The sequence below is a fragment of the Carettochelys insculpta genome, chromosome 11, assembly GCF_033958435.1.
Source record: "Carettochelys insculpta isolate YL-2023 chromosome 11, ASM3395843v1, whole genome shotgun sequence".
NCBI classification, from domain to species: domain Eukaryota; kingdom Metazoa; phylum Chordata; order Testudines; family Carettochelyidae; genus Carettochelys; species Carettochelys insculpta.
In genome coordinates, this window is record NC_134147.1 from 20,703,507 (window position 1) to 20,728,460 (window position 24,954).

The following is a 24,954-nucleotide window of genomic DNA, read 5'->3' on the forward strand; positions in this document are numbered from 1 at the left end:
TTCAACAGTGGTGTGGGGCTCTGCCTTCCCGGGACCTGGAGCCTTCCCCTCTGGGGGTCTGGGGCTGACTCCAAGGTGGCAGAGGGGCTGGCTCCAGTGGTGGGGAAGGGAGCAGGGGGCAGCTCGCTCTGACCCAGCACCAAGGAGTTACATTAGAGGAGAACTGCAACCTGCGGACCTGGCCTCTGTCAACACCGCCGGCTCCTGGGGGTGCCCAGACCCTCGCTGACATCAGCTGCAGTTTCTGTTCCAAGCTCATCTGCTGGAAGCCAACCACTGCTGCCTCCACCACCCCCAGCAGCAGTGCAGCTATGGCCAGGGCAAGGTCTGAGAAGCAGCCCCTGTGGGATCTTACTGTGCCCCTGCCAGGAAAGTCCTGTCCCAGCAGCTCTGCTACAGCATGGAAAGGAAGGCTGTGATGGGCCCAACAGCGCGGAGCCCCTGGCTTGCAGAGAAGCACCTCCTAGTGGGCCCCTGTGATGGGGTTTGGAGTCCCCAAGCTGTGCACCCCATCTGCAGGCAGGAGTGACTCTCACTCAGCAGGAGAACAGCAGGTTTATTAGCTGAGAGGACGCAGCATCGTACAGAGGTGTCAGTACAGCGGGCAGAGACAGTCCAATCCAAGCTGGGGAGAGGAGGCCCCAAGAGGCCACCAGAGCCAGGCCCCCGCCCGGCTCCTTTGTCTCTCTGTCTCTCCCAGCCCAGACCAACCGCTTTGCAACTCCCAGTTCCAATTCAAGCCCCTCAGGCTCCACCTCCTCCTCCCATCTGCAGTCCAGAGGTGGCACTTGGTTGCAGCTACTGAAGTGGGTCTTTGCCCACAACAGCTTATGCTCCAAAATAGCTGTTTGTCTATAAGGTGCTCCAGGATGACTTGTTGTTCTGGAAGATACAGACTAACACAGCTACCTCTGATCCTGGTTGCCAGGTTACCCTCAGCAGGAGCGCCACACTCTGCCAGCCACATGTATACACATGTAACCCCTACTACATCACAGCCCCCAATGGCAGTGTTCATATATTTACATCAATTTGCATAGGGGCAGTGCCTGTCCTTTCCCAAAACATAAGCATTTCCTTGCATTCATTTCAAACGGCCCCGGTTGTCCCATGGTTACTGTCACCCCAGCCTATGCTATGGGAAAGTTCCCTCCGATGCGCTGCATTTTTCTGGCTCCCTAGGTCCTGCTCAGCAGCACTGGGCTGCAAATAACCGTTAAAGAGAACGGGCCAGTGGAAAGACAAGTTGGGAGTGTTGGTTTTCCCTGTCCTGTGATGCAAGAACCTGTTTCACCGAAATTAATTAGGGGCAAATGCAACACAGGCCAAAGGCAATAATGACTCTTGCAACCCGACATTTCCCTGTGGCCCTCACTGCTACCTCTGCTACAGAACGAGAGCCCCAGGGCCCTGACGTCAGGGTCCCGGACCCTGGTTCTAACCAACAGATTTCCCCCTCCTTCCCCTCCCAGAACTGAGGCTAGAACCCAAAAGTTCTGGCTCCCACCCAGTATTCCTTATAAGTTACGTACTCACCAAGAAGAGATTCACAAGCTGCCCAGCTGATTAGCAGAGCATTCACAGCTCGGTTGTTTTGTTACTGCCGGTGGTGCACATTCGCACATGCCTCAGTGCACATAAAATTTATTCTGCACACAGATGGAAAAAAATCTGCACATGGCTGCAAAAGATTAGGGGGGACATTGCACTCACTCCTCCCCTGTGCTCTGGCGAATCTCATGGGTTCTGAGTTTAGCTTGACCTGGTGTATAAGCTCCCCCGTGCCGCCCTTGCGGCTGCGGGCTAAGTCCGGGAGACGGGGAGTCGCGGAGTCCAAGAAAAACTACATATCCCATGAGGGATTGCGTGTCCAGCCCCGCCCTCCCGCGCAAGGGGCGGCGGTATCTGGGCATAGAGCGCTCGAGGAATTATGCATCCTATGACGTCATGCGCCCTTCGCGCATACGCGCTTCGTCTCAGGGGCGTGGCCAAGCCCGAGCGGAGACACTACATATCCCAGGGTGCCCCGGGGGTGGACTCCACACCTGCGCACTGAGAAAGCCACCCCTGGGGGGAGGACCGAGGGGGGGAGCTGCAGGTTGCCGCCATCTTGTGAGTGAGGAGGAGCCGAAACCACCGCGGGGGCGCCGCCATGAACCCCGAGTAGTGAGTATGCGGGCAAGGGCGGGAGCGGGATCCCCTTGCCGAGCGGGGGCTGAAGCTCCTCACCCTGGCTAGGGCCGCGGCTCCGAGCGCGCCCCGCTGGGCCCTGCCCGCCCGGGCCTTACAGCCCCTGGCTCCGCCCCTGCCACCCTTCCGTGACCGCGGGGCGGCTCCCACTGGTGCCCCGGCCCGGGCCCCTCCGCCTTCCCTCACTCCCGGGCGGGCCCTGGGGCCGCCTCAGCGCGTCCCGGGCGGCTGAGGGCCTGTGGGGGGTTGCCTGGGGGTGGGCGGGTTCGTACCCGGGTCCTGGTGCTGAGCCGCTGCCCGGCCGGGGGGGCTGTTCTGAGCTGAATCTCCCCGCTGCGGGCCGCCTGGGCTCCACAGGGTGGGCAGCGGGCGGAGATGAGCCCCTGGCCCGCCACTGCTCAGAGAGTCTGGGGGAGCCGCACCCGGGCCCCCACGCCCAGGTCGGCGCCCGAGCGGCCTTGCCCCTGAGGCCCGAGGGGACTTCCGGCTGCGGCCCCTTTCGAGCCTGGGCCGAGGATTGCATCGAGGGGCTGTTGGTGCCCATGGGGGTGGGGCTGGGCCGTGTCGGCGGTGGCCCCCCTGTGACCGTGGGGGCGGGGGGTGAGCTTTCCATCACGCGGGCTGGCTAGAGCCGGTGACCTGCAGAAGGAGGCCCTAGAGTCCATCCCCAACGACAGCTGGGCCCCTTAAAACTGTTACATTGCCGTGCAGGTCTCTAGGATTGGAGCCTTACCCCACGAGGCTCTGCTCTTCAATATCTTGGCTGAATAAAGGTGTCCCACTGCTAATTATTGCAGCTGTTTGAGAGCTCAAGGGAAGAATCTGGTTGTGTGTGTCATAGGCCTGTTTAAAGTTCTCCACTGATGCTTCCACGGCAAGGGATATGGAGTGCCCCTCCTTAGGAGACTGACCAAGCACTGACAGCTTCCAGAGCTTGTAGGTGACTGTAGCTCTGAGATGCTTGAGGAAGCCGGGATGGTGCTCTACAGAGATCACCACCTAGGTGTGCAGGTAGGGAAGCTGCAGCCTTGCTGGCTGTAGGCAGGACTGTGGAGAAGACCAAGCAGTGGCAGCTCAGATAGCTCTGGAGGTCTCTCTCTGATCAGAATAGCTAGGAGTTTGGCCTCTCAGAGCAGTCGGTTAGTACCAATGACAGGTGGCTTTGTGGTGAGAGGCTTTCTGGAAAAGGTGTTGGCTGGTTTTCTAAACTGAACTGTGTAACTCTTCATAGCTGTATGTCAGAGCCAAGATGTGGCACTGATAGGCAAGTCCTGTGATTTTTGACTTTCATATGAGACTTAGCACACATACTTTCCTCTTGGAGCCCAGTGCTCTTTCTTTTCCTAGCCCTTTTGGACCTATTCCACTTTGCTACCTTTAAGCCCCTCTCCCTGCAGCTTAAAGTGGATACAGAATTCTCTCTTTCTTGTATCTATGGCTTTTAAACAGCATAGTGTTTGAAATCCATGGAGATGGCTATGGTGTGAAAGGCATGAGGAGCATGTGGACCTGAGAAATAAGGGCAGGCAGAGGGAGTTTGGGGCAATCTCAGGTTGTGAGCGCTGTTTTATTGCTGAATGTGTTACCCTTAGGTATGTCGTCTTGAATAGCTAGTCAAGCTCCCATACTGAAATCTAGGGTTGGTGCCACCCTCAAAATATCTGTGTTCATGTTGAATCAAAGGGAAAGCAACAGGAGCTAGCATGAGTCAGGGCTTCCTGTCCCTTCACCACCAGCAAAATGCACTCAGGAAATGGTGCTTATGTTGCTTGCTGCCAGTTGAACTTGACTGTGTCCCTGGGCTAATGAGGGAGGATACAGACAGTATATAAGACTGTGCTGACCCATTGGTTTGACATACCAGATGTAACAAACCTCCAGTGCCAGAAGCAATCAAATGTCTTTTTTAATTCATGGTGCTGATCCCTATGTGTTTGTCCCCGGAAGTAGCATGTGGATGACGTAGAGGACTCTAGGGCCATTTAGAGCAAAAACATTTGTGTGGGGCAGGGAGCATTCTGCATGTGTCCTGGTGCAGTCCAAGAAAGGTCTTGCTGTCATCTTGCAGCAGCATCAAGCTGGGGATGATGATGTCTGTTAAGTACCCACTAGCTGTAGCTGGGCTTAATGCTCAAAGCCTTGTGCCTGGAATCCCACCATGAAACTGCAGTATTGGCTCTGCCTTTGCCTCTTTGGACCTAGTTGGGCTCAGGTAGGGCCCACACAGGGCTGCCATTGCATTTAACCATCCTGGAGGGCTTTTCCATAAGAGCTTCCATTACTTTCCCCTGCTGTAAGTGCAGCTGAAACTTAACACTGGGAGAAAGGTACCCTGCAACCTAGCTCACAGGCAGCTGATTGTCAGTTCTGGGCAAGTGGTCATTGTATCAGCAACAGTTGTATTTAGTTCCAAAGAAGTTTCCAAGCTCTATTTCCAGTGGACTGGTGACAGTGGATCAGTGCTCATTCCTGCCTGTGTTGTGCAGGGAACTAAGTGTGTACCGATAGCTTGATACTTATAAGAGGCAGGGTGGGATGAGAGGCAGGAGCAGGATTTGATGGAGGGGAGAGACTACATGGTAGCTGCTGACAGACTGCTTGGGATTGACTTTAAGTCTTGCCATTATGGTGGTGCTGATGCTCTGGGCAGAAGCAGCTGAGCACACTCACTCCATGATGGCAACTGAATGTTGCTGGGGTATTGACTTGAGAGCTCCCAGAGTCTGGATTTCCCATAGGATTAAGGGCTACATATAGGTGGAACAAACACTTGGTGACTTAAGTTTGGTCAATTATTGTTCCTATATTGCAGAGGGGGCAACTGGCAGAATGGAGGCTAGAACCCAGGGGTCCTGAGTTGTGGGGAGCAATCTCCAAGGGCTGCTTTGCACCCCAGTGGCTAATGCTGCACTATGTCAAACACTAAGGAGCCATTCTGCATGGGCTGGATGAGGTAATGGGCTCTTCCCGTGTCAAATTCCAGCCCTGCACAACAATGGCAGTCACTCAGTCCCTGTGCTCTTGAGAAAGCAGTGTCATCTCCGCACACGTGGAGGGCTTTGGTGAGCACAGTGCTGGGAGAATGAATCCTCAACTCCATTAGGCCTCTTCTTCCTTCTCACTTGTCTTTTGTTCTTTGGTGTGGGCATGGCTTGGAGCTTCTCAAAGTCCTGTCTCTGTTGTTCAAAGTTTCTGTTCTAGCTGGGCATGTATATTAACTTCATATCAACTGTCCAAAGGAACAGTGGTACATCTGGGTCCCAACGAAGCAGGGTGGCCCTCACCCCGGTGGGGTTTTAACATCCCCAGCAGGTGGGGCTTCCTCCTCTGTCTGTGGACCTGTGGCAGCTCTGAGTGAGATCGCATGGTGATTGTGTTGAAAACCACTCCCTTTGCTTGTGAGGAAAGTCTGCCCACCACTTCATCTGTGAATCTTTGCCTGTCCTGCCCTCTATGGCCTTTAGTAGTCTTAGCCGTTCCCCATGCCTGCTATTTACCAAGAAAAGCAAAGCACCCCAGGCAGCTGTTGGTGCTGGGTTCTCTCCTGGCTTGCCTGCTTGAAATGTGCAGGGTAAACCCCTGCTTGCCTGCGCAGTACTGAGAGGATCCATCAAAAACAGAGGGGTTGCCCCAGGACACTAGATGGCAGTGGAGGATGAGAGGAGGATTTGTCTTGCTGTAGCTGGGGAGCAGAGCAGAATTGTTGCCTCGGTTTGGATGAAATATGTGGTCTAAGGGTGTTAACCCAGTCACTGTCCATCCTTAAACAGTGGTAAACAAGTATGGGGATTAGGCATATGAAGACCTCAGCCTGCTTAGTACGATGGTGTAAACACAACCACCATTCCTAAACACATTACAAATGCAGAAAAAGGAAAATCTGTTGATACTTCAAATGCTAAAGGGTTTTCAACACTTTAACAACATCCCTTGTTCTTTCTCCATCTATGGAGGTGAGTCTCCTATGTGGTATTAAAGATGGGAGTGACTGCCCTTTGTGCAAAAGAAAAGTTAAAGCCTGATCCTGTGTCCCAGGAGACGAAACAAGACACGTAAGAAGGGAGAGAAGAACAGAAGTTAGAAAATGTAGCTTCTATCTCAGCTGACTTTTCGCTTGTAGCCTGTGCTGCAGAAACACAGGCACAGCACATGGGCTTAGTGAAGAATGAGGAATCTGTCCCCCAAGGCTGGGAGAATGGTAGCACAGGGAAGTGCTGGAGGTTTCTCCCCCACTGATCTGCTTGCCTGGAGGTTTCTCTTCCACTGATCCCATTGGCTATGGTTCAAGCCAATAGGAGTGACTGTAGAGCCGTAAGGGTCCCCCGTTCTCCTCCCATACTCCTCCTGCCCAGACTCTGCACCTGCAGCTCCCTCCTGCACACTGAACCCCTCACTTTTGGCCCTACCCCATAGCTTGGGGGGGGGGGGGGCTGTAAAATCTGCTACCCCAGGAGAATTAATATGGCCTGGGTGAAGCGCTGTATTTCTGTCCTCTTTCTCCTGTGCTCCCTGGGGCAGGAGCACAAGAGGAATGAGGTGTGAGTGGGCCTGCATCAGTGAGGGGGAATTTTTTTCCTAACTTTTGTGTGGTCCTGATTGGCTTTTTCTTTCCCTGTGGGTCAGTGGCCCTCAACCCTAAAAAGGTTCCCCACCCCATGTTGCTGGCTAATTTTTGCAAGCATCAAGATGCGAGGGCATTGCTTTTAGCTGCCTGTTTCTGGCCACAAGCTTACAGCAGTGCTGTGAAATACACAGTTTTGGCCATCTGAGACAGTCTTAAATAGAGGGCAAAAGGAGCAGAAGAAAGTAGGAAAGGCAAAGGGCATAAGGAGTGATGAGACTCTTAAGTAACACATTCCTGTTGGTGTTTGAGATTCAATTAATACATAGTAGGGGTGGCAGTGTTTGAGTTTTATCTCTGGACTGCTCCTAGACTAGGATTGAGGCCGGAAGACCTTGGGGATAGTGAGTTTGGCAGCCAAGACACTGAAGTTTGCTTGTTCCTTTTCTCTTGTCCTTTAGTCAGCCAGCATCATGGTAGCCTTCTCTAGCTTCCCCCCAAAAAATCTCCTTTTAGGACCCCAAAAGGGAGTGATGAGTGGAATACCCTTCATTACTTTGTCCATCAAATACTGTAGTTCTAATTTCTGACACCAGTTTTGGTTCACTTGTTATCCAGCCTCTAACTCCATTTTAGTTAAATCAGCACAACTCCTCATTTGGACTGACTCAGTCTTTGTCACTCTCTGCACCTCTTCCCATCAACATTTGTTATGGGTTATTGTGGTGCTTTGTAAACTCACAAAGTAGGCTAGTTGCTGCAACAGAACCCAGCTTGGCATGGATCTGTGGAGTGGCCGGGGTATAGTTTTGAGGTAAGCCTGGGAGCCTGTTCCAACTGACAGGTGTTTCAGAAGACAAACCTTGGATGTCTGTGGCAGGCCTGCAGGGAGAGGCAGAGAAGCAGTTGTGCAGCAAAGATCTGCCTGTGGAAATGCTGCCCAGGTTATGCCTCAGGTCTGCTCGCAAACAGTTCTGCCTCTGCCAACCTGTGGGGGAAGCGGCCCTTGTTGCCCGCAGCTGGCGGGGGCAGCAGCAGTAGGACACCAGTTCACCTCAAATCAGCTGGAACAATCAGGCTGCAAGTGCAGACAACAGATGCTAGGGAAGCTAGGTGTTTCTCTAAGAAGTGAGACAGGAGCTGCTGTGATGTACAACACCCACCCTTGTTATCAAAGGATCCTGCAATCTTCACTGCTATTAAGGAGAATTAGCACCTTTCTGTAGGTGGGGAAACTGAAGTAGGGAGGCAAGGACCCTGCCCACAATTGTGCAGCCTTGGGTGAAGTGCTAGGAATAGAACCCAGGGATTCTGTTAACCCCTAAACAGTGCTCTTCAGGGAGACAGGCAGAGTCCTGATTTCTTGCCTGCTGTGCCCCCCAGAGCTAGGGAGAGCTAGAGTGTCCTGACTCCCAGCTTTTTGATGAAATGTCTGTTCGTGCACCCTGGTGAGTCAGCTGTGAAGTGGGGGCCTCCAGTGTTTAGGCTGGGAAGCAAACTGTTTTCATGAAGCAGACACCACTTCTCCCTTCCCCCGGTCCCTGTGTGGGGGCTGTGGGAAGCAGGAGAGATGCTGTCAGGGGCCTCATCCACTGGGCCTTCATTCAGCTGCATAGAGCCCTGGAGATCTGCCACTCATATTTGTACAGTGTATGGGACAGAGGACTTGGGCAGGGGTAAGTAAAATACAGCCCCACAGGCAAGATCTGGCCAACCATGATCCTCTGGTCCACCAAGGTCCTATGCCCAGCAGGACCCTTGAAGCATGTTCCCTGCCTGCAAGCCTCCGAATGCTGCTCAGAGTGGCAGGCTGCTGAGGCCAGATTGTGAATCTCCACTCAGTGCATGCTGTGGGGGTCTCCCAGAGCTACTTGTGCTTGCAACCATGGCTCAGGCAGCTCCCATTGGCCAGTTTCAGGCTAATGGAAGCTGTGAGGATTGTTTTTGTGTAGGGGTGGGAAGCATGTGGAAGTTCCTCCCCCACTTCCCTTAAGGGCAGTATGATGCACAGACGTACACATTGGACTCAGCAGTTGGCTGCTTTGAGGGGCTTGTAGGAACACAACAGGCAGGGAACCTTCCTGAGGGTCCCACTGGGTCACCAGCCAGGAGCTGCTTAGGTTGAACACCTCCTAGCCAAATCCTGTGCCTGACACCCCACTCTAACACTCACTCCCATGCCCCAGGGCATGCCCCCGGTATGAAAAGGGTGTGGATGTGCTGGAGCAGGTTCAGGGGAGGGCAACAAAAATGATGGAGGGGCTGGAGCACAAGACCTAAGAGGATAGGGTGAGGGATTTGGCCTTGTTTAGCTTACAGAAGATAAGACTTAAAGGTGATTTAATAGCAGCCTTCAACTTTGTGGGGGGTGGGGTGGCTCTAAAGAAGAGGGTAATAAGCTGTTCTCAGTGGTGGCAGAACAAGGAGTAATGCTCTGGAGAGAGAGAGAGAGAGGTGTAGGTAGGACATTAGGAAAAACTGTTTCACCAGGAGGGTGGTGAAGCACTGGAATGCACTGCCTAGAGAGGTGGTGGACTCTCCATCCCTCAAGGTTAAGTCCCAGCTTGACAAGGTGCTGGCTGGGATGACTTAGTTGGGGTTGATCCTGCCTGAAGCAGGGGGCTGGACTAGATGACCTCCTGAGGTCCCTTCCAGCCCTAGGATTCTGGGACAACCCCCTCCTGCCACAGTTCACAACCCAAACCCTCTGCATCCCTTTCTGCACCCCCCCACAGTTCAGAATCTATTCCTGCACCCCATCTCCATTCCAGGCCCCACAGCCCCTCCATTAATATTATAGAACAGTATGTCCTTTGACCACTTATCAAATTCTTGGGGCATATCCCATGGGTCTTAGCACTGGAGTCAGCTGAGCCTTGTGGGAAAACCGGTCTGTCCTATCTAGGGCAAGACATAGGGAATAGTGACAAGGTTCTGGAGAACTTGTTGCACTCCAGTGGAGCTAGGCTGCACCCATGCTGCAGGGTGGTTGAGTTATTAGCTGCTGAGTTGTGCTTACCTGAGCTGTAGCCCAAGACAGACTAAGTTGAAACTACTTCCATGCTTGATGGAAGGGGTCTGTGTTTGAACAGGGCTCAAATTAGGGACTGCCCTTGCCTTGGAAGTCAAGCTAACTCTGCAGTGAAGTGGGGCCCTCAGCCCAGCTCTTTCTCCGAGGCATCTGCTTATAAAATTGTCCTGTTCCTGGCAGTGATTTGTTGTGCTACTCACAGTGGGCCTCGTTTTATGTTTGCACTTTTGCTACATGGGCACTGCTGCTGTAGATGCTGCATCAGTTTAACACAGCTGTTCTCAGACTTCACTGCATTGCAATCCCCTTCTGACAAATTACTACATGCCATCAGGTGAGGTGGGAAGGCAGGACCTGATGCTCACTGCCCCAGGCTGGAACTACCAGGCTTTGGCTTTAGCCATTGATCCCAGCAAGTCTATTGCTGACCCTGACCACACCATTAAAGTGTGGTCCCATCACTATTTGTGAACCATGTGTTGGGGGGAGGCATAGCTCATTCGTTTGAATATTGGCCTGGTAAACCCAGGATTGAGAGTTCAGCCCCTGATGGGACCATTTAGGGATCTGGGCCAAATAGCTTGGGGCGGGGGGAGGAAGGGTTGGTGCTTGGTCCTGCCAAGAGAGCAGGGGACTGGACTCTGACCTCCCAAGGTCTCTTCCAGTTCTATGAGATGTGTATCTTTATTAACAAACTTAAGCTAGCTTTGTTTGGCCAGCATCAACCCTTGCATGGGTTGTCTGATCCTTATGTCACCCCAGGGGGCTTGAGCAGCTGGAGAGAAGGGACCACAATCTGGTTTTAGCTGATGGCTCACTGACTGAGCCAAACATAAAAATCAGAGCTTAAGTCCCAAAGGGACAACTAGATCCTCTTGTCGGTCTATTGTGTCACTGGCCAGAGATTGGATTTAATACATGGATTACTGGGTGACTGTCATTTGGGTTTGGCAAAGTGTCTTCCAGAGAAGCATCCAATCTGGATTTAAAAGCTCCTTTGGCTTTTAAAAGGGAAAAAAAAAAAACTGGTGCCTTATTTCTAGGTTTGGCAGGACTTGGTGGTTTGTGCGTGTGGTTTTTCCCCCCAAAATCTAGAACTGACATCTTTCAGCTGACAAACTGGAATTGATAAATAAGCTGATGTGCCTTTGAGTATTTGTTCCCATGTGGTACCTTCTGCATCCCTGCTGTCACAGGAGTGAAATGAGCTGAGGTGTGACAACCAAGCTCTGCTTCCACAGGGCCAGGGATTCCCAATTTCTGCAGCTGCAAAGGCTGGGGAGGCTTCAGTGCTGCTAGACCAGTGGAACAGAGGGCTTCCATGTAGCAGTCCTGGAGGAAGCTAAACCCTCATTTGTGCAGGGAGACCCCCTGGCTGTAAAGGTCCTTCCAGGGGATGATTCCTGTGCTCCTGACTAGTGAATGAGTGAGCGGGGTTGGTGATGCCCCGTCCCTGCAGGTCAAAGGAATGGGAGAAGGTGTTTCCAGTCATAGAACCAGTCATCCCAGGCAAGAACCATTCAATGGTAGGGTGACCTCCACCAGAGTTGGGCACAAGCTCCTTAAAGCTCTAGCCTGTGGTTTCTTATCTGCCCTGCCATGACTTCAGGCATCCACCAGTCTCGTGCCTGCAGGGACTGAATATCACCAGCCAAGAATATGGGAGTTGTCTCTAGACAGAAGCTGTTTACTGGTGGGATAGGCTCTCCCACAACTGGGGTCTGCTGCTGGGCCAGGACTGCAGTCTCCCATTATTGTTTCCCTTGGCCACAGAGTGAACTCCTTGCAGCCCTCCTGCCAGCACTTCATCTGATGAAGCAGGTCTTTGTCCATAAACGCTTATGCTCCAAAATATGTTAGCCTATAAGGTGCCACAGGACTTCTTGTTGTTTTTGAAGATGCAGACTAACTCAGCTACCTCTCTGATACTTGCCAGCACTTTGGTAACCCATCCCTTGCAGCTTTGAGCAGGAGAAGTCTTAAATGAAAACTGAGGGGAAAAATATTGACTTCTGCGCGAGCCTCTTTATTTCCAGTGTTAATTTACTTGGCTCTAACTTCCAGCAGTTTAAGCAGCTACTACTCTGGTGCAAATCCCACTACAGACATTTTGCTTTAGTTTTTGATGGGGGAGAATCCCTGGATCTGGACCTTGTTGTTTGTACAGCACCTGGCACATAGCATTGGTCTCTAACTGGTGTAAACTGCTTTCATGGTTGAGGAGTTGAGTCTGGAGATCAGACTCCAGTTTACTGGCAACTGATTCCCTGGATCTTGCTCTCTCTCCTGTTGCCAGCACCAGAGCTTCAGGGCTCACTTCCCCCCCCCCCCCCCCCCCCCCCCCAATAACAAGAAGTCCTGTGGCAAATAGCTACTACACAAGGGTACCTTGATAGCCCAGCTTGAGTATTTGCGAGACCTTGAGGCTTGACAGGGGCTGGTGTTAATTGGGCTTTGTGGTGAGCTGCGGGGGTGGCTGGCTATGCCAAGCCTGATGTGTATTCAGGGCTACCCTGCGTTGGCTCTTAATGAGCTTTTTAGAAAAGCTTTGCACTTGTAAAGCAGGAGTTGAGCATAGCCGGTGTGCCCAATAGCTATGCAGCTTCTCTGGGGGAGTGCCAGATCCCCACCAGGAGTGTGAGGTGAGAGTTGGGAGCACTCAGCATCTCATATTTCTACTGCTTGTGAGGTGGCTACAGCATGGATTTAAACTACAGTAGTGTGGTGCAGCAGCAGAGCAAAGTGGGGCTGGGCAGGGTGACTGCTTGGATAGGAGGGGTGACCCCCCACGGAAAACCTAGGCTGCCAATGGGATAATGGTGGTTCTGTAGGGGGCATGCTGCCTGTGAACTGGCACTGAATCTAGTGGCCTGGTGCTGTGCTCTAAGGGGGTGGGGGGTGTTGATTAACCTTAGCTTCTGTCCATGTTGTCATGCAACACTGAGCAAGGACCAGGCCATGGCTGCTATGTAAACAGCTTGCTACTGTGGTGTCGTTCTGCACCCTGCTCTGGAATGAAGGGTGCTGTGCATAAGCATTGCATGCTGGCTTTGCAACTGCGCTGAGCTGCATTGCTTAGCTGGCCAGAGAGGTGGAGGTGGGCCTGTACTTGAGATGAGGGATGTTTAAAGTATAACTGGTGAGCCTTACCCTAAACGGAGGAGGCTTACCAGTTAGTTCACCAGTATGGGCTGCAGCAGCCTCCCCAGGTGCCCCCCAACATTCAACTGGTTAACCACTAGGTTTAACCAATTAAACGAAACAGGATTTTAGGTTCCTACTTGGGAAGGGTGCTGTCATGCCTCTGTAATATAACAAAGGCCTATGCAGAGACCTCTCAGCTCAGTTCCTCCTGGCTTGTGGGGTGGATGGAAAGCAAGTGAGGATACCTATGACTGCTGGTGGCGTTCTGTGCTGGGTTGTTAGTGGTGTTCAATGGCCAGGACCTCAGACAGGTTGGAAAGGGCTGAATGACACCTTAAAGCAGGTTATCCTTCTCTGTGGTAAATCGGAGCCTCTGCATGGATGAGAGCTGTTCTACTGGTATCCAGGATGGACCTGAACCGAGGGCTGGCACCCAAGACTCCTCAGTTCTTTCCCCAGTTCTGGTGGAAAAACTGGGATCTAGTGGCTAAAGCAGCCCAAGGCCCAGAATAGGGACTCTTATTGTCCCATCATCTAGGACTTGAGAGGGGAGTTCCAGAGTCCCAGCTCCCTGCTGTGACCACTAGATCCATGTTCTGACTTACCACAGTGCCCTACAGCTTCTAACTTCCAGGCCATCTGAACTCTGGCTCTTTAACCCCATTAGGGGCTCTGGTGTTTTGGAGCAAGGGACAATTTGTCTGAGAGCTTGGAATTGGCTGAGGCTGTTATGAATGTCTCATGGGTTTCTTCATTTGAGGGATTTACTTACTGCCAGTACCCCCATTGCAGGAGTAGGGAGTGGAGAGGGTCTCCAGCTGGGGCTAAGCTGCCTTTATTTTAAGGACATGCCACTTGGCCTGTCTGTTCACATGGTCTGTGGTCAGACTGGGCATTGTAACCTCTCCTTGATCACCCTTGCGTCACTATCACCATATGGGAGGTTTTGCAGCTGTGTAGGACCTCAGTGGCTGAGAGTGAATTGCTGCTGTGCTGGGCAGAATGGGTGGTGCCAGCTTCATTGCATGTGGCATTGCCATGGCAATGTATTGGCGTGGTGATTACATGTGCAGTGACTGTACAAATGGGTATTTTCCCTTGCTGTGGCTGTGTTCGCTGCCTCAGTATGTTGAGGGAAGCAGAGAAACTGACTAGACTTGAGCTCGCCAGTTGGAACTTGAGGGCTTGAAGCTGTTCTGAGTGATGGGGTAACAGAGCAGTCCATAACCCACCCAGAGGGCCAGGCGTGAAGTGGGGAATGGCTGGCTCGCTCACTTCTCAGTCAAGCCTCCATGTCTGATCTCTCTCTGCCTCACCCGAAGGGAGCTTTAAACCAGCTTGGAGACTTTCCGTGCTTGCCCGCCTTACCCTAGCTGTCCCTTTGCTTAGGGTCACCACTGACCTCGGAAGTAAATGTAACCGCATTGTGAGTCTAGGGTAGGTGCCCAGCTCCCTAGCATTGGCAGGGCTGATGTTTTAGTGTCCTAGAGCAACTGCATCCTGTAAATGGCCAGCCCTAGAGGCCAGCTCAGCTTTGCGTGGTGATATACCATGCATGCAGGACTCTCGGAAAAAGACCTCTTCCTTCCCCCTTTCTGGAGTTGTGACATTCCCCTATGGGATCTGTGCTCTGCAGCAGTTTCCCAGAGCTGTGCAGGCCAGAGGCTGGTCACAACCAAGTGGGATCCTAAATATTTAAATACCCAGGCCCTGTCTGCTCAGGAGCTTTTGAGAATAGCCCCAGCCCTCAGACTCCACTCTCCTCCCCCCCCCACAGGCTGCAATGTGACCTGGGGTGGTGACTCCAATCCCAGCAGAGCCAACAGCCCTAGCTGGTACATGGGGGCACTTTCGTGGCTGTGTGGGGATTGAAAACCTGTTGTGACGGTGGGCTTTTGACTCTCTAATCACATGGCATGGCTGCGTTTCAGGGGCTGTGTGAAGACCTTTAGGCTTGGTCTAGCTGAAAGGCTCTGGGATTTTGGCTGGTCAGAACAGGCCTTTCTGGTGTCCAGCTCCAAATGGCTGTTTAATTTCTTAATCTCTGGGGTCTCTTAAGCGCCCTCCCCTCCCCACCCCACCCCAACAAGATCTGTATGAGACCCACAAGACAAAGTTTGCCCCTGCTCATGCAGCAGGCAAAGGAGCAAATCCAAGCACTCTATGCTGTTCTCCCTGCTCCCCTGTATTTCTGGCATCCCATTCCCTATGGTGTCCTCTGGAGGCTTGGCAGGAGAGTGACCATGCCGTGTAAGATACTGCTATTGTGAGCAAGTCCTATTTGCCTGGGCCAAATGTAGGGATCAGTGCTGCACACGAGCAAGGGGGAGGGTTAGAATTAGGGCTCTGGGAGGGGACTTGAGCTCTAGTGTAGTGAGCAGGAGGGCCAAGAGTCAAGGGTCATGAATTCTAACTAATTCCCCTGGGGAGCATCTGATGCTGTCTCTTGGGAATGCTGTGGGTGGCAATGAACAGTCCTGACTGCTCAGATCTCTGGGACTGACTAAGGGGCTATATATAAAGAGCCCCCATTCCTTACATTAGAGTTTTGCTACCATGTATGCTTATCCCCACTGGAGGTACTCCGGGCCTTTCCTGCTGGGGGGTGGGAGCGTGACCCTCTACTCTTCCACTGGAATCATTCCCTCTCCGAGCAGGGGAGAGGTCTCAAGTTGTCCATAATACTAGAAAAGTCCAGAGTTGCTCTTCTGCCCTCATTCTTCATCTGTCTGTTTCAGCGATTACCTGTTCAAGCTGCTGCTGATTGGAGACTCTGGTGTAGGGAAGTCCTGTCTCCTGCTGCGATTTGCTGTGAGTGTCCCTACCCTGTGCAGAGCCTTCAGCTGTCCACGGGATCCTAGCTAGCCATAGAGTGGCAGGCTGGCCACAGCTCTGCCAGAACTGGTGCAGTGAGGGTGTGGTGTCTGAGATGTGTTTACTTGGTCTATCACTCCAGAGCATTTTTATGAAATCTTACCATCCTGCAGTGTCCTAGTCAAATTTGCCAGATCAGGAGGTTGAAGCCTCTTAGTGCTTGGCTGGGAACCACCCCCCCCCCCCCCCCCCACACACACACACTCATGCTCCAGAGAACAGCAGAGATATAATAGGCTGCCATCTTCCCTCAGTCTGACCCCAGTGCCCCATTATGCTGGAAAGGAAGGTGCTAAGCTGCAGGGAAAGTTCAGTAGGGATCTCTGTGTGCCCTCAGTCAGTGCTGCCCCAATGCAATGCAAGAAGATGTTGCTAATAGAAGTAAGACTTAAAGCTAGGGCCCTGAGCCCTTTGGGGTCAGTCAGCATCCTTGACATTGTGCCATGAGGCTTAATAATTGCTTGTGTGTCCTGGTCAGTTTCCATCTTGAGTGATCATATTTGGTCACCTCTAACTCCACATCTGGTTATAGGCCTCACTTTCTGTCCTAAACTTAGCTATCATTGTCATGTGCGGCCTAGTGTTCCCAGAGTTTGGCTGCATATAGTCTGTATCTGTCAATGAAACATTTTTGGCCTATAGGTACCAAGCATTACAGGGCAGCTGAATGGCTGTTGCTGAATGGCTGTTGCCGCATGCCCTTTGGCTATGTCCAGTTACCAAGGAGTGTCTTGCTGGAATGACAATTCACTGAAGCAGGTTTTTTTTTTAATTGCTGAACCTTCCTGGAAGCTAAGCTCTCCTGACCAGGATCTCCCAACTATCAAATGACTTAATCCCCCTCCTCTGCCCCAGTAAAGGAATCCCAAACCTTGTTCTGCCCAGCACTAGGCTGGCATCTGTCCACCTTTAAGTGGTGGCTGTTAATGCCTTTAGATCCAGGGCATCAGGCCTCCGCCATTAGAATTAAGTGAGGAAGAAGAGTCCCCTGTGTCAGTGTTAGGAGCCCTGACCGCCAGGTGCTGGCTAACTGCCTCATTCTGCACCCTCCAGGATGACACCTACACAGAGAGCTACATCAGCACCATTGGGGTGGATTTCAAAATCCGGACCATTGAGCTGGATGGAAAAACGATCAAACTACAGATTGTGAGTATCTGGTTCCTGCCCCCAGTGCTGCTCCATTGATCTCGGGGGACTGGCTCTGGAGAGCAGGGAATGGGGTACAGGGCCTTTCCCCTTTGGGAGTGCCAGCTCCTATCCTACCCCAGAGTGGGGACTGGCTAGCTCTGGAGCCTGGGGAATGGAATATGGGACTTTACCTTCCGGGGGGTGCTGTTTGTCCCTGGAAGAGAATAATGGCAAGGTCCAACACCTCTTCTCCTGTCTCTTGCAGTGGGATACTGCTGGTCAGGAGCGGTTCCGGACCATCACCTCCAGCTACTACAGAGGGGCACATGGCATCATTGTGGTGTATGATGTAACAGATCAGGTAATGTGACCCCTAGGCATTCTGGTTCTGCAGGTCCTCAGGCAGGTCCCTGATGTCCCTGCATCCAGGACCACTGCAGGTTCAGGCATTTGGCCTCCTACTGGGCACCTCTGGAGTCAGGACTCCTGCATTATGCTCTGGTTACAGGAGGGAAGTCTTGTGGTTAGAGTAATGCTGTAAGTGTGTTTCACTGGTCACCAGATGCTGCCTGCTTTGTGGCACCAGTGGAAACCAGACCATGCTCCCAGAGCTGTTGGTTCTTTACAGGCTGGTGGACATGGAAGGTTGTTAGAAGAGTGGCAAGCACTGCTCAGGACCAGTGACCAACCATTCCTGCACCTTTTTGTGGTGGGCACTGCCCCTTCCTGAAACATAGAGCGTTGCATTCCTTCTGCATCTGCCCCAAGCATTACGTGGGCATCAAACAGCTGTGGCAGCAACTGGCGTACCCATGACTGGTCCCAAGAGCAGGCTGGAAAGCCAGGCCCAGGGGACTGTGCTGCCTTCATTGCCATGTTCACTTTGACTAGGGAATGGGACAGCTTCAGAAGCAGTAGGTGGGAAGAACATCCATAATAACTGTATTGAAGAACAGGTGCTGAATGGGGGAAGGGCTGTGGTGGTAGAGCAAGTACAGGGAGTAAGTCTCAGGGGTTCTCTATTAGCTGTGCTGCCGACTCACCGTGACTTTGTGCCAGTTGCTTCCCTCTTCTCCGTTTCCTGCCTCTGCAGTGGAGATGAATCCTTGCTGAGGGGTACTGGGGACCCGCTCCCTAGCAGGTGTTGCTGTCAGTAGGACTGGGGTTCTGCTTTTGTGTGACTGAACCCACAACCCCCATTGCAGGAGTCCTACAGCAATGTGAAGCAGTGGCTGCAAGAGATCGAGCGCTACGCCAGTGAGAATGTCAACAAGCTGCTGGTGGGCAACAAGTGTGACCTCACCACCAAGAAAGTAGTGGATTACACCACTGCCAAGGTGAGCAGGGTACAGTGGGCCCCACAGGCCTGAGCAGCACTGCCCCTTCTGGCTCTGGCATCTGCTGTGTCTGGCAGATGCAGACAGAGCCCAAAGTGAGTTGCTGCTGATCAGCTTCACAAGGCAAAGGCCTGGTTGTCCCTAATGCAGCATATTTGTGCAGTACCAGGTAGCACCACTTGGGGTCTGCACTTGTCCTTTTTCAGCTGCTCCTCCCCTTCTCCTGAGCTAAAGCCAGGCATGGGCTTTCTGTTCCTCTATCTACAGAGGGGGCTGACTGACCAGATCTCCTTCCTGGGAGCTGTATCTGAACAGTCAGTGTCTACCTGGCACAGTGCTGAAGTTCTCCTGGGTAGGTGACTCCTGGGAAGGAACGACAGCCCCACCTCTGCTCCACAGAAGGAGCCTTGCCTGCCTGTAACCTTCTCTCCTTTCCTTGCCGCTGTGCAGGAATTTGCAGATTCCTTGGGCATCCCCTTCTTGGAGACCAGCGCCAAAAATGCCACCAATGTGGAGCAGTCATTCATGACCATGGCAGCAGAGATCAAGAAGCGCATGGGTCCCGGCGCCACCACTGGTGGGGACAGACCCAACCTCAGAATCGACAGCACTCCAGTCAAACCAGCGGGCGGAGGCTGCTGCTGAGGCCCAGGACTGAAGGATGGGGTGGGAAGGGGAGGGGACCGTCCAACCTGGTGCTGTCTAGCACCACCCTCCTGTGGAGTAGCAACTTTCCCGGATGATGCCATGCAGGGGGACGGGACCTCTCCTGTGGGGTGATGATTTGGGTTCTCTGCCTGTGTTAATGACCCTTGGTGCGTGTGTGGTGGGGACAGACCTGCAAGGGGTGCACTCCCACCCATGAGAACTTCCCCCTTACCCCAGTCCTTGGGCCCAATGCCTGGCAGGATTCCTGGCTCTCTCTCATGGGTTCTCTGCTGCTGCACCTCCCCTCCCCTTCCTGCTGGTTTTATGGGGCTGCCCCTACCTCTGCCCCCCCTAGCCTCTGCTCTTCTGTTGCCTGCAGCCCCCTTCTTCCAGTGCTGGGTGTGGTGGTGGGAGGACTCAGGGCTGAGCCTGTTACCAACCCCATCTTATCCTAGGAAACTCCATGGGCGGTTAAGCTGGAACCTGGGCTGGGTGGAGCTGTTCTGCTGTCTGGCCTCCAGGGGGCAGTCACTTGTCTCTGAAATAATGGAGCTCGGGCTCTAGGCCTCTGAGCTGCTCATCTGTGGGTTGTGGCCCTGCCTCCGCTCAGGGGGTCTGTATTGTCCTTGTTCCCCATCTCTTCTCATTCCTTTTGCTCCAAGCAGTGCAGCCTTCTGTTTAATTCCCTCTGCTGCAGCTTGGGGTCCCCCTTCATGCTCCTGCCTTGCTCTAGTTTACTATTTATACCCCTTCTGCAGCCTCTCCCAGGGTGCTGCAGCATGGCTGTGCTACAGGCTCAGCCTGGAAGGCTGAGCAGAGCCTGCTGCCTCTCTGCCACCATCTGTGTCCCTCTTTGGGCCCTCAGTTTCCTCACCTTGCCCTGCTGAAGCTGTCTCCCAGCCAAGGGCCCTAGGCCACCCCATGCCAGGCTCACTGAATGTATTCAGAGTAGCATAGATAAGGGCCGATGGGCTCCCTTTACAGCCCCTTCTTCCGGTCTCCTCCTGGCTCAGGATCCCTGAACACCTCAGCTCTCAGGGGCTAATACACTGAGCAGCTGTCTTCTTCCTGCCGGGGGGGGGCCCCCACTCTTGCACTTTCTGTGGGGCGGGTGTGTGGGACAGACCGAGGGCTGTCCACTGCCGCTCATCTCACCCTTCTGCAGTGTTTGGCCCATCCAGCATGAGCACCTCCCCTGTCCGGCAAGAATCTGGAGGCCTGAACATATGTCCCTTGGCTGTGCCTGGCCACTACCACCCTCCCCCGGGGCCTGGCCGTGGCTGTGCTTAGTGCAGTGGGAGGAGCCAGCAGGACGGTTCATTTGTTGGCTTTTTTTTTCCACCAGTGACATTATTTAAAAATGAAAAATAAATGAAGTGAGTGCCTCTGTGGGGAGGCTCCCGCAGCCTGCACCCTTCTTCTTGGAGCAGCTCTGCTGGGCTGTGCATGGCTAACATGGGATGGTGGGCGGGGAGAGGCGCAAGGTACCAGCTGCCCTCAAATCAACCAGGTGCTGGACCTGTGCTCACTACTGGCTGGGGGCTGGAAAACAAGCATCTCAATTGCTGCTCTTCTCTCCAGGGGAGCTGTGGGCTGCACCCTGCTTCCGGCCTGGGCAGAGTGGGCTGATCCCACAAGCACGCTTGGAGCTGGAATCAGCATGTGCAACTCCTACCAGCCCCAGGCTGGGAGCATGTGGGGTTGGGGAATTAGGCACCACCTGAAGGGAGGGGCAGGGGTGCAGCCTGCCTGGGAACCCCTCCTCCTTACCTCAGTCCCCTTAGAGGAACCCACAGCCAGGCAGGACCCTGCAGTATTTACTGGGGGTGGGGTGGGGAGGCTCCTTACCTGCAGGGGGGGGTCTAGCAGCTGGGTAGGGGAGTGCAGTTCACTGCAGCTGCAAGGGTGCTCTTAATCCCCTCTCTCTGCCAAGGGGGTGCATCAGGCTCCCTTTCCTTGCCCCCAGCCCTGGCCTGCAGAGGAAATAGCAAGGCTTTATTCAGTGCAGCCCTAGTCTGTGGCTGCAAGGTGAGGGAGGAGGAAAGGTGAAGCACATTCCTGCTGCTCAGGATGAGCTATTGTGTCCTGTTGCCAAGAACAATCCACTATTTTAAGCCTTTGGCTGTCAAGAAATAAGATTGTGGTGAGGGGAGGTAAAACAGCAGCATGAGCTGGGTGGGGTGTGACCCAACACCTGCTAGCTGCATCCCTGCAGTAGGTGCAGGAACACTGCAGAAGGACTCTGGAGTGGTGGTGTCTTTCCCCCACCCTCTGGGCAGCTGCATTTTCAGTGGCCAATGAGCATTTGTATGACCAGCCCTCCACCCTACCTGGAGGCAGCTGCAGCAGGGTTGGGTGAAGATTTTCTGCCTCAATGACCCCATGCTCACCCAGCATTGGCTGTATTTCAGCATCAAGTGAAGGATCCCTCTAGAAAAAGCCTACCAAAAGCTTTGGAAAATGGAAGGGCTTGCTGTGGAAGTGGCTGACGGCAGTGCCACTTGGTGGAGGTGGTGTTTCCACAGCCAGCCTGTGGGATCCTTTGCTAAAGAAATTCCAGTGGCGTTTTTGGAAGGTTCTCCTGTGGACTTCGAAATGGGGTGGGGTAGCCCCAGGGCTGAGGATGCACCTTGTGGTGTTTCTTAGAAACTGATGGCTGGCTGAGTTGTAAGTGGCTCGATGTGGCCATGTCCTATGTATGGCTGCTTGGTCTGGCAGGATTTTAGCAACAACAGTTGGACAGTATTCATCAGTTGTGCCTGGAGCCTCTCCTGTAGCACCTCCCCTCTGACCCTGGGTAGAAGACAGCTGCACTGGCTGATATGCAAAGGGCCCAGGGGACTTGGTGCTGGGCTGGGAACCTGCCATACTGGAATTGCTTATTGATTGCTTTTAATAATCCTGTGCCCTTCACAGCTGCTAGTTCAGCATGAGGCAGGGGGTAGTATCTCTTTAAATAGCTGGTAAGTTCTTTCCTAAGCTCCCTAAGTCTTGTTTCAGACCCTCAACAGACAAGCTGCGCCTGGAGCTAAGCTTGACATGATGTGTGCAGTTAGTAAATTGGGTGCTCTAGATTCAGGGGGTCCTCGTGTGTCCTTCATGCTATGTGCTTTGTGCAAAGAGCACAAAGCACAGATACTTGTTGTTAAGGACCTGCCATAGGGCTACACAATCTACGAGCAGTACCCAGACCCTAATTCCATCTGAACTTCCCTGCCATAGCTTTGGGCAAAGCACCCCCTACCACTGTGCTGGGGTATCAAATCCAGCACTACATTGGGGAGCCCCTCCCCCTCTCCTAGCAGTAGTGTCCTCTAGCTCCATACCAGAGCATTGGGATCAGCTCTGCCCGGGAAGAGGAAGGTGGTACTATTTGCTGGAGGTGGGGGATAACAGCCTTCCCTGACTGCTAGTTCAAATGGTAACAGGCTGGGTGACGTCCCAGGGAAGCGCCCAGTGAGCAGTGTGCGCTTGTAGGTGGCAACTTATTTTTTCCTTTCAAAAAGAAAAATCTGGGATGTAGCCTACCCCCACACCACTAAAGACACGTGAGCTAGGCTGGGAACTCCAAACCTCAGTTTAGAAATGCCACAGTGGCAGCTGCCCCCTTTACTCTGAGGTCTGCCTGCCTGTGCCAATGCGTTGGGATCCAGCTTTTACCATATGGTTACTGATGGTGCTCATGCACCATCTCTTTCCTCGAACTCCCTGAACCTTTCAGGGTCATGGCTGTAAACACTTCTCCTGTAGAACCTTTTACGCTTTGCCAGCTGACGTTCTCTCTGCTGGCGCTGTGTCTAGGAAATGTGCCAAGTAGAGATTAGGGACAGAATCCTGAGCATCGCTCAGTGGTTGCCCCAGGACCCTGCCTCGGTCATTGCTTGCGAAGGCTGGAATGAAGGAGTGTGTTCCTCTCTCTACCCTGTATGTTCCCAATCTGTACCCTTGCAGCTCTTAGACTCCCTGGCAGGTCCAGGCTCAGGAATCTCCCAGGAAGTTGCTTGACGTTTCAGGGTTGGGGCTGGGGGTGATATTTCTCACCTGCGTACACACACACAAATGCTTCTTGTTTTTCAAATGTTTTTTTTTCCTACCACGTTTACCAAATCTTTTAGCAGAAATAGCATTTTCCCTTTGTCAGCCCCGAGAGCAATGATGTGTTTGATTTGAAAGGGCTTGTTTTCATCATTTTCCAACCTGGCAAAATGGAAAATGAGCAAATTTCCTATTCTGTTTCTGCGGCATTTCCCTCAACCCCCAGTTCAGGGCTACCAATTGCCTCCTTGCGCTGGGTCCCTTGCTGGGGGAGGCCCCTCGGCATGGCATCTCAGGCCTCCTCACATCTAGTCGCACGCTGTTAAGAAAGGCTCTGTGCTGAATCTTAGCAATGGGAAGTTGAGATGCAGAAACGGGCAGCCCAGGGATTTATAGCCAGATCCTAAGGCAGACACTCTACCCACTCTGCTGTCCTGCTTCCAGTTACTCTCCCAGAAGAGTAGCACGATCCCTGTTTTACACAAAGGTGCCTGAGGCAGTGACTCAGCCAAGGCCACACAGTAAGCCCTGGCAGACGCAGGATTCAATCTCTGCCCTGCAGACCACACAGCCTGACTGCTGCAGTAGCCTCCTCCTGTGTATCCACTTGCAGTGGTGAGCGCTTCTGCAAGCCAGTCCCGTGGGCTCTTGGTAGCACATACAACTGCAGTGAGCGTTTTGCCCTCAGTGACCTGACGGTGCTTCAGAGGCAAGGGTAGACTCCAATTCTGCTGCCTTAATCATGAGAGCCACCTTTCTCTCCCTTCAATCCCTGCCTAATTTGCTGCTCACCCACCAACTTCTACCACTAATGAGGCACAACCAGAGGAGGGTCAGTTTCCACACTGGAGTGCAGAAAGCCTGTGCTAAAGCTTGTGGTGTGATGCTGGAAGGCCAGGAGTTTTGAAGGGCCTGGCCTAGCTCCCTGCCCTCTGTACCCAGGAGGAAGTGAGGCCCTGGAAGTAGGGGGGTGCTGTGGGGGTGGCTGCACCCTCTGGTGTGAAGTTGTTTGTCACACAGAGGGTTTAGTTTTGATGAATGGCTTCCAGCACAACCCCTGTACACAAGATTCTTGTGCCCTGGCTTGGAACCCTGCAAACATTTAAGAAGCGTCAGCCAAGCTGAGCAGGAGGGGCGGGGATGGTGGAGGTGGGTGTGTATGTACAGGGAGGGGCTCAGGGCTGGGGTAGCAGAGAGCTGGGCATCAAGCTTGAGGGCACCCCTGAGGCCTGGGCTGGGCTAGCTGTCAGCTGGGTGTTGAGATGGAGAGGCACCAACAGAGCTGGGGGTGGGCAGGGCTGGGCTAGATGGTGGCTATGGGTCACAGTTGGGAGTCCCAGTCTTCTCGGCACTCCTGTGCCCCATCAGATGGGGGGGGCAGTCTCTCTCTCACAGTCACAGACTGTTCTGTGCCATGCTGTGGAGGGGAAGGCAGCCACCCAAGCGGGCACTGGGTGTAAAGTAAACCAGACCTTGAATAATACATTTCATTCCAATTAAAAGTATTGCTCATATGAATCATCATGTAATTACAGCAGATTATGAATATTTAATTAATCCAAAAACATGCTCAGAAATCTGCAAACGAGCACCCCAGCTCCATATAAGGGACATTTCTCATCTCCAGAGGCCTGACAGCTTTCGGCGGTGATGTGGTGCCCATGACCTTACGTCCCTTCGTACAGCCTGGATAGCTCAGTGCTGGGCTCCCTCATCTCTGCCAGTGCTCCCTAACCCCAGCCCACAGCTCAGCCCATGTCCTCAGCCCTGAGTCCAAGCTCCCTGAGGCTGCATGCCCTAGCTCTGACAGTGCCCCTCCAGGCTCCAGGGGCATGGAGCAATGAGGCCAGGCCTGGTGCTCTGCAACACAGATGCGCACAAAGGGAGAGAGATGCGTGCTTGTGGCTACGGCTGGGGAGGGTGTACAGGGCACACGTCTATATTCGTGGGCTGTAGTTGTAAAGATTATGGTATGAGTGGTGTGTATATTTCATTGGGGTGTT

The 24,954-nt window shown here is 53.1% G+C and overlaps 1 protein-coding gene across 1 annotated transcript; it reads left to right on the plus strand.

The window, feature by feature from the left end:
* The first annotated feature begins 2,073 nt into the window (after nucleotides 1-2,073).
* On the plus strand, nucleotides 2,074-20,301 carry RAB1B (RAB1B, member RAS oncogene family). The gene is made up of 6 exons (XM_075005398.1): nucleotides 2,074-2,166; nucleotides 15,665-15,737; nucleotides 16,854-16,949; nucleotides 17,197-17,292; nucleotides 18,137-18,268; nucleotides 18,719-20,301. Exons 1-6 carry the CDS (start codon nucleotides 2,153-2,155, stop codon nucleotides 18,911-18,913), a joined length of 606 nt encoding a protein of 201 aa, XP_074861499.1. The 5' UTR covers nucleotides 2,074-2,152; the 3' UTR covers nucleotides 18,914-20,301.
* Nucleotides 20,302-24,954: the final 4,653 nt, after the last annotated feature.

What these genes read in the sequence shown, in the direction of transcription:
- RAB1B (XM_075005398.1), top strand. An exon ending in GTCTCCTGCTGCGATTTGCT is followed by an intron (nt 15,738 to 16,853) that starts GTGAGTGTCCCT and finishes TGCACCCTCCAG; the next exon opens with GATGACACCTACACAGAGAG. An exon ending in TGGATTACACCACTGCCAAG is followed by an intron (nt 18,269 to 18,718) that starts GTGAGCAGGGTA and finishes GCCGCTGTGCAG; the next exon opens with GAATTTGCAGATTCCTTGGG.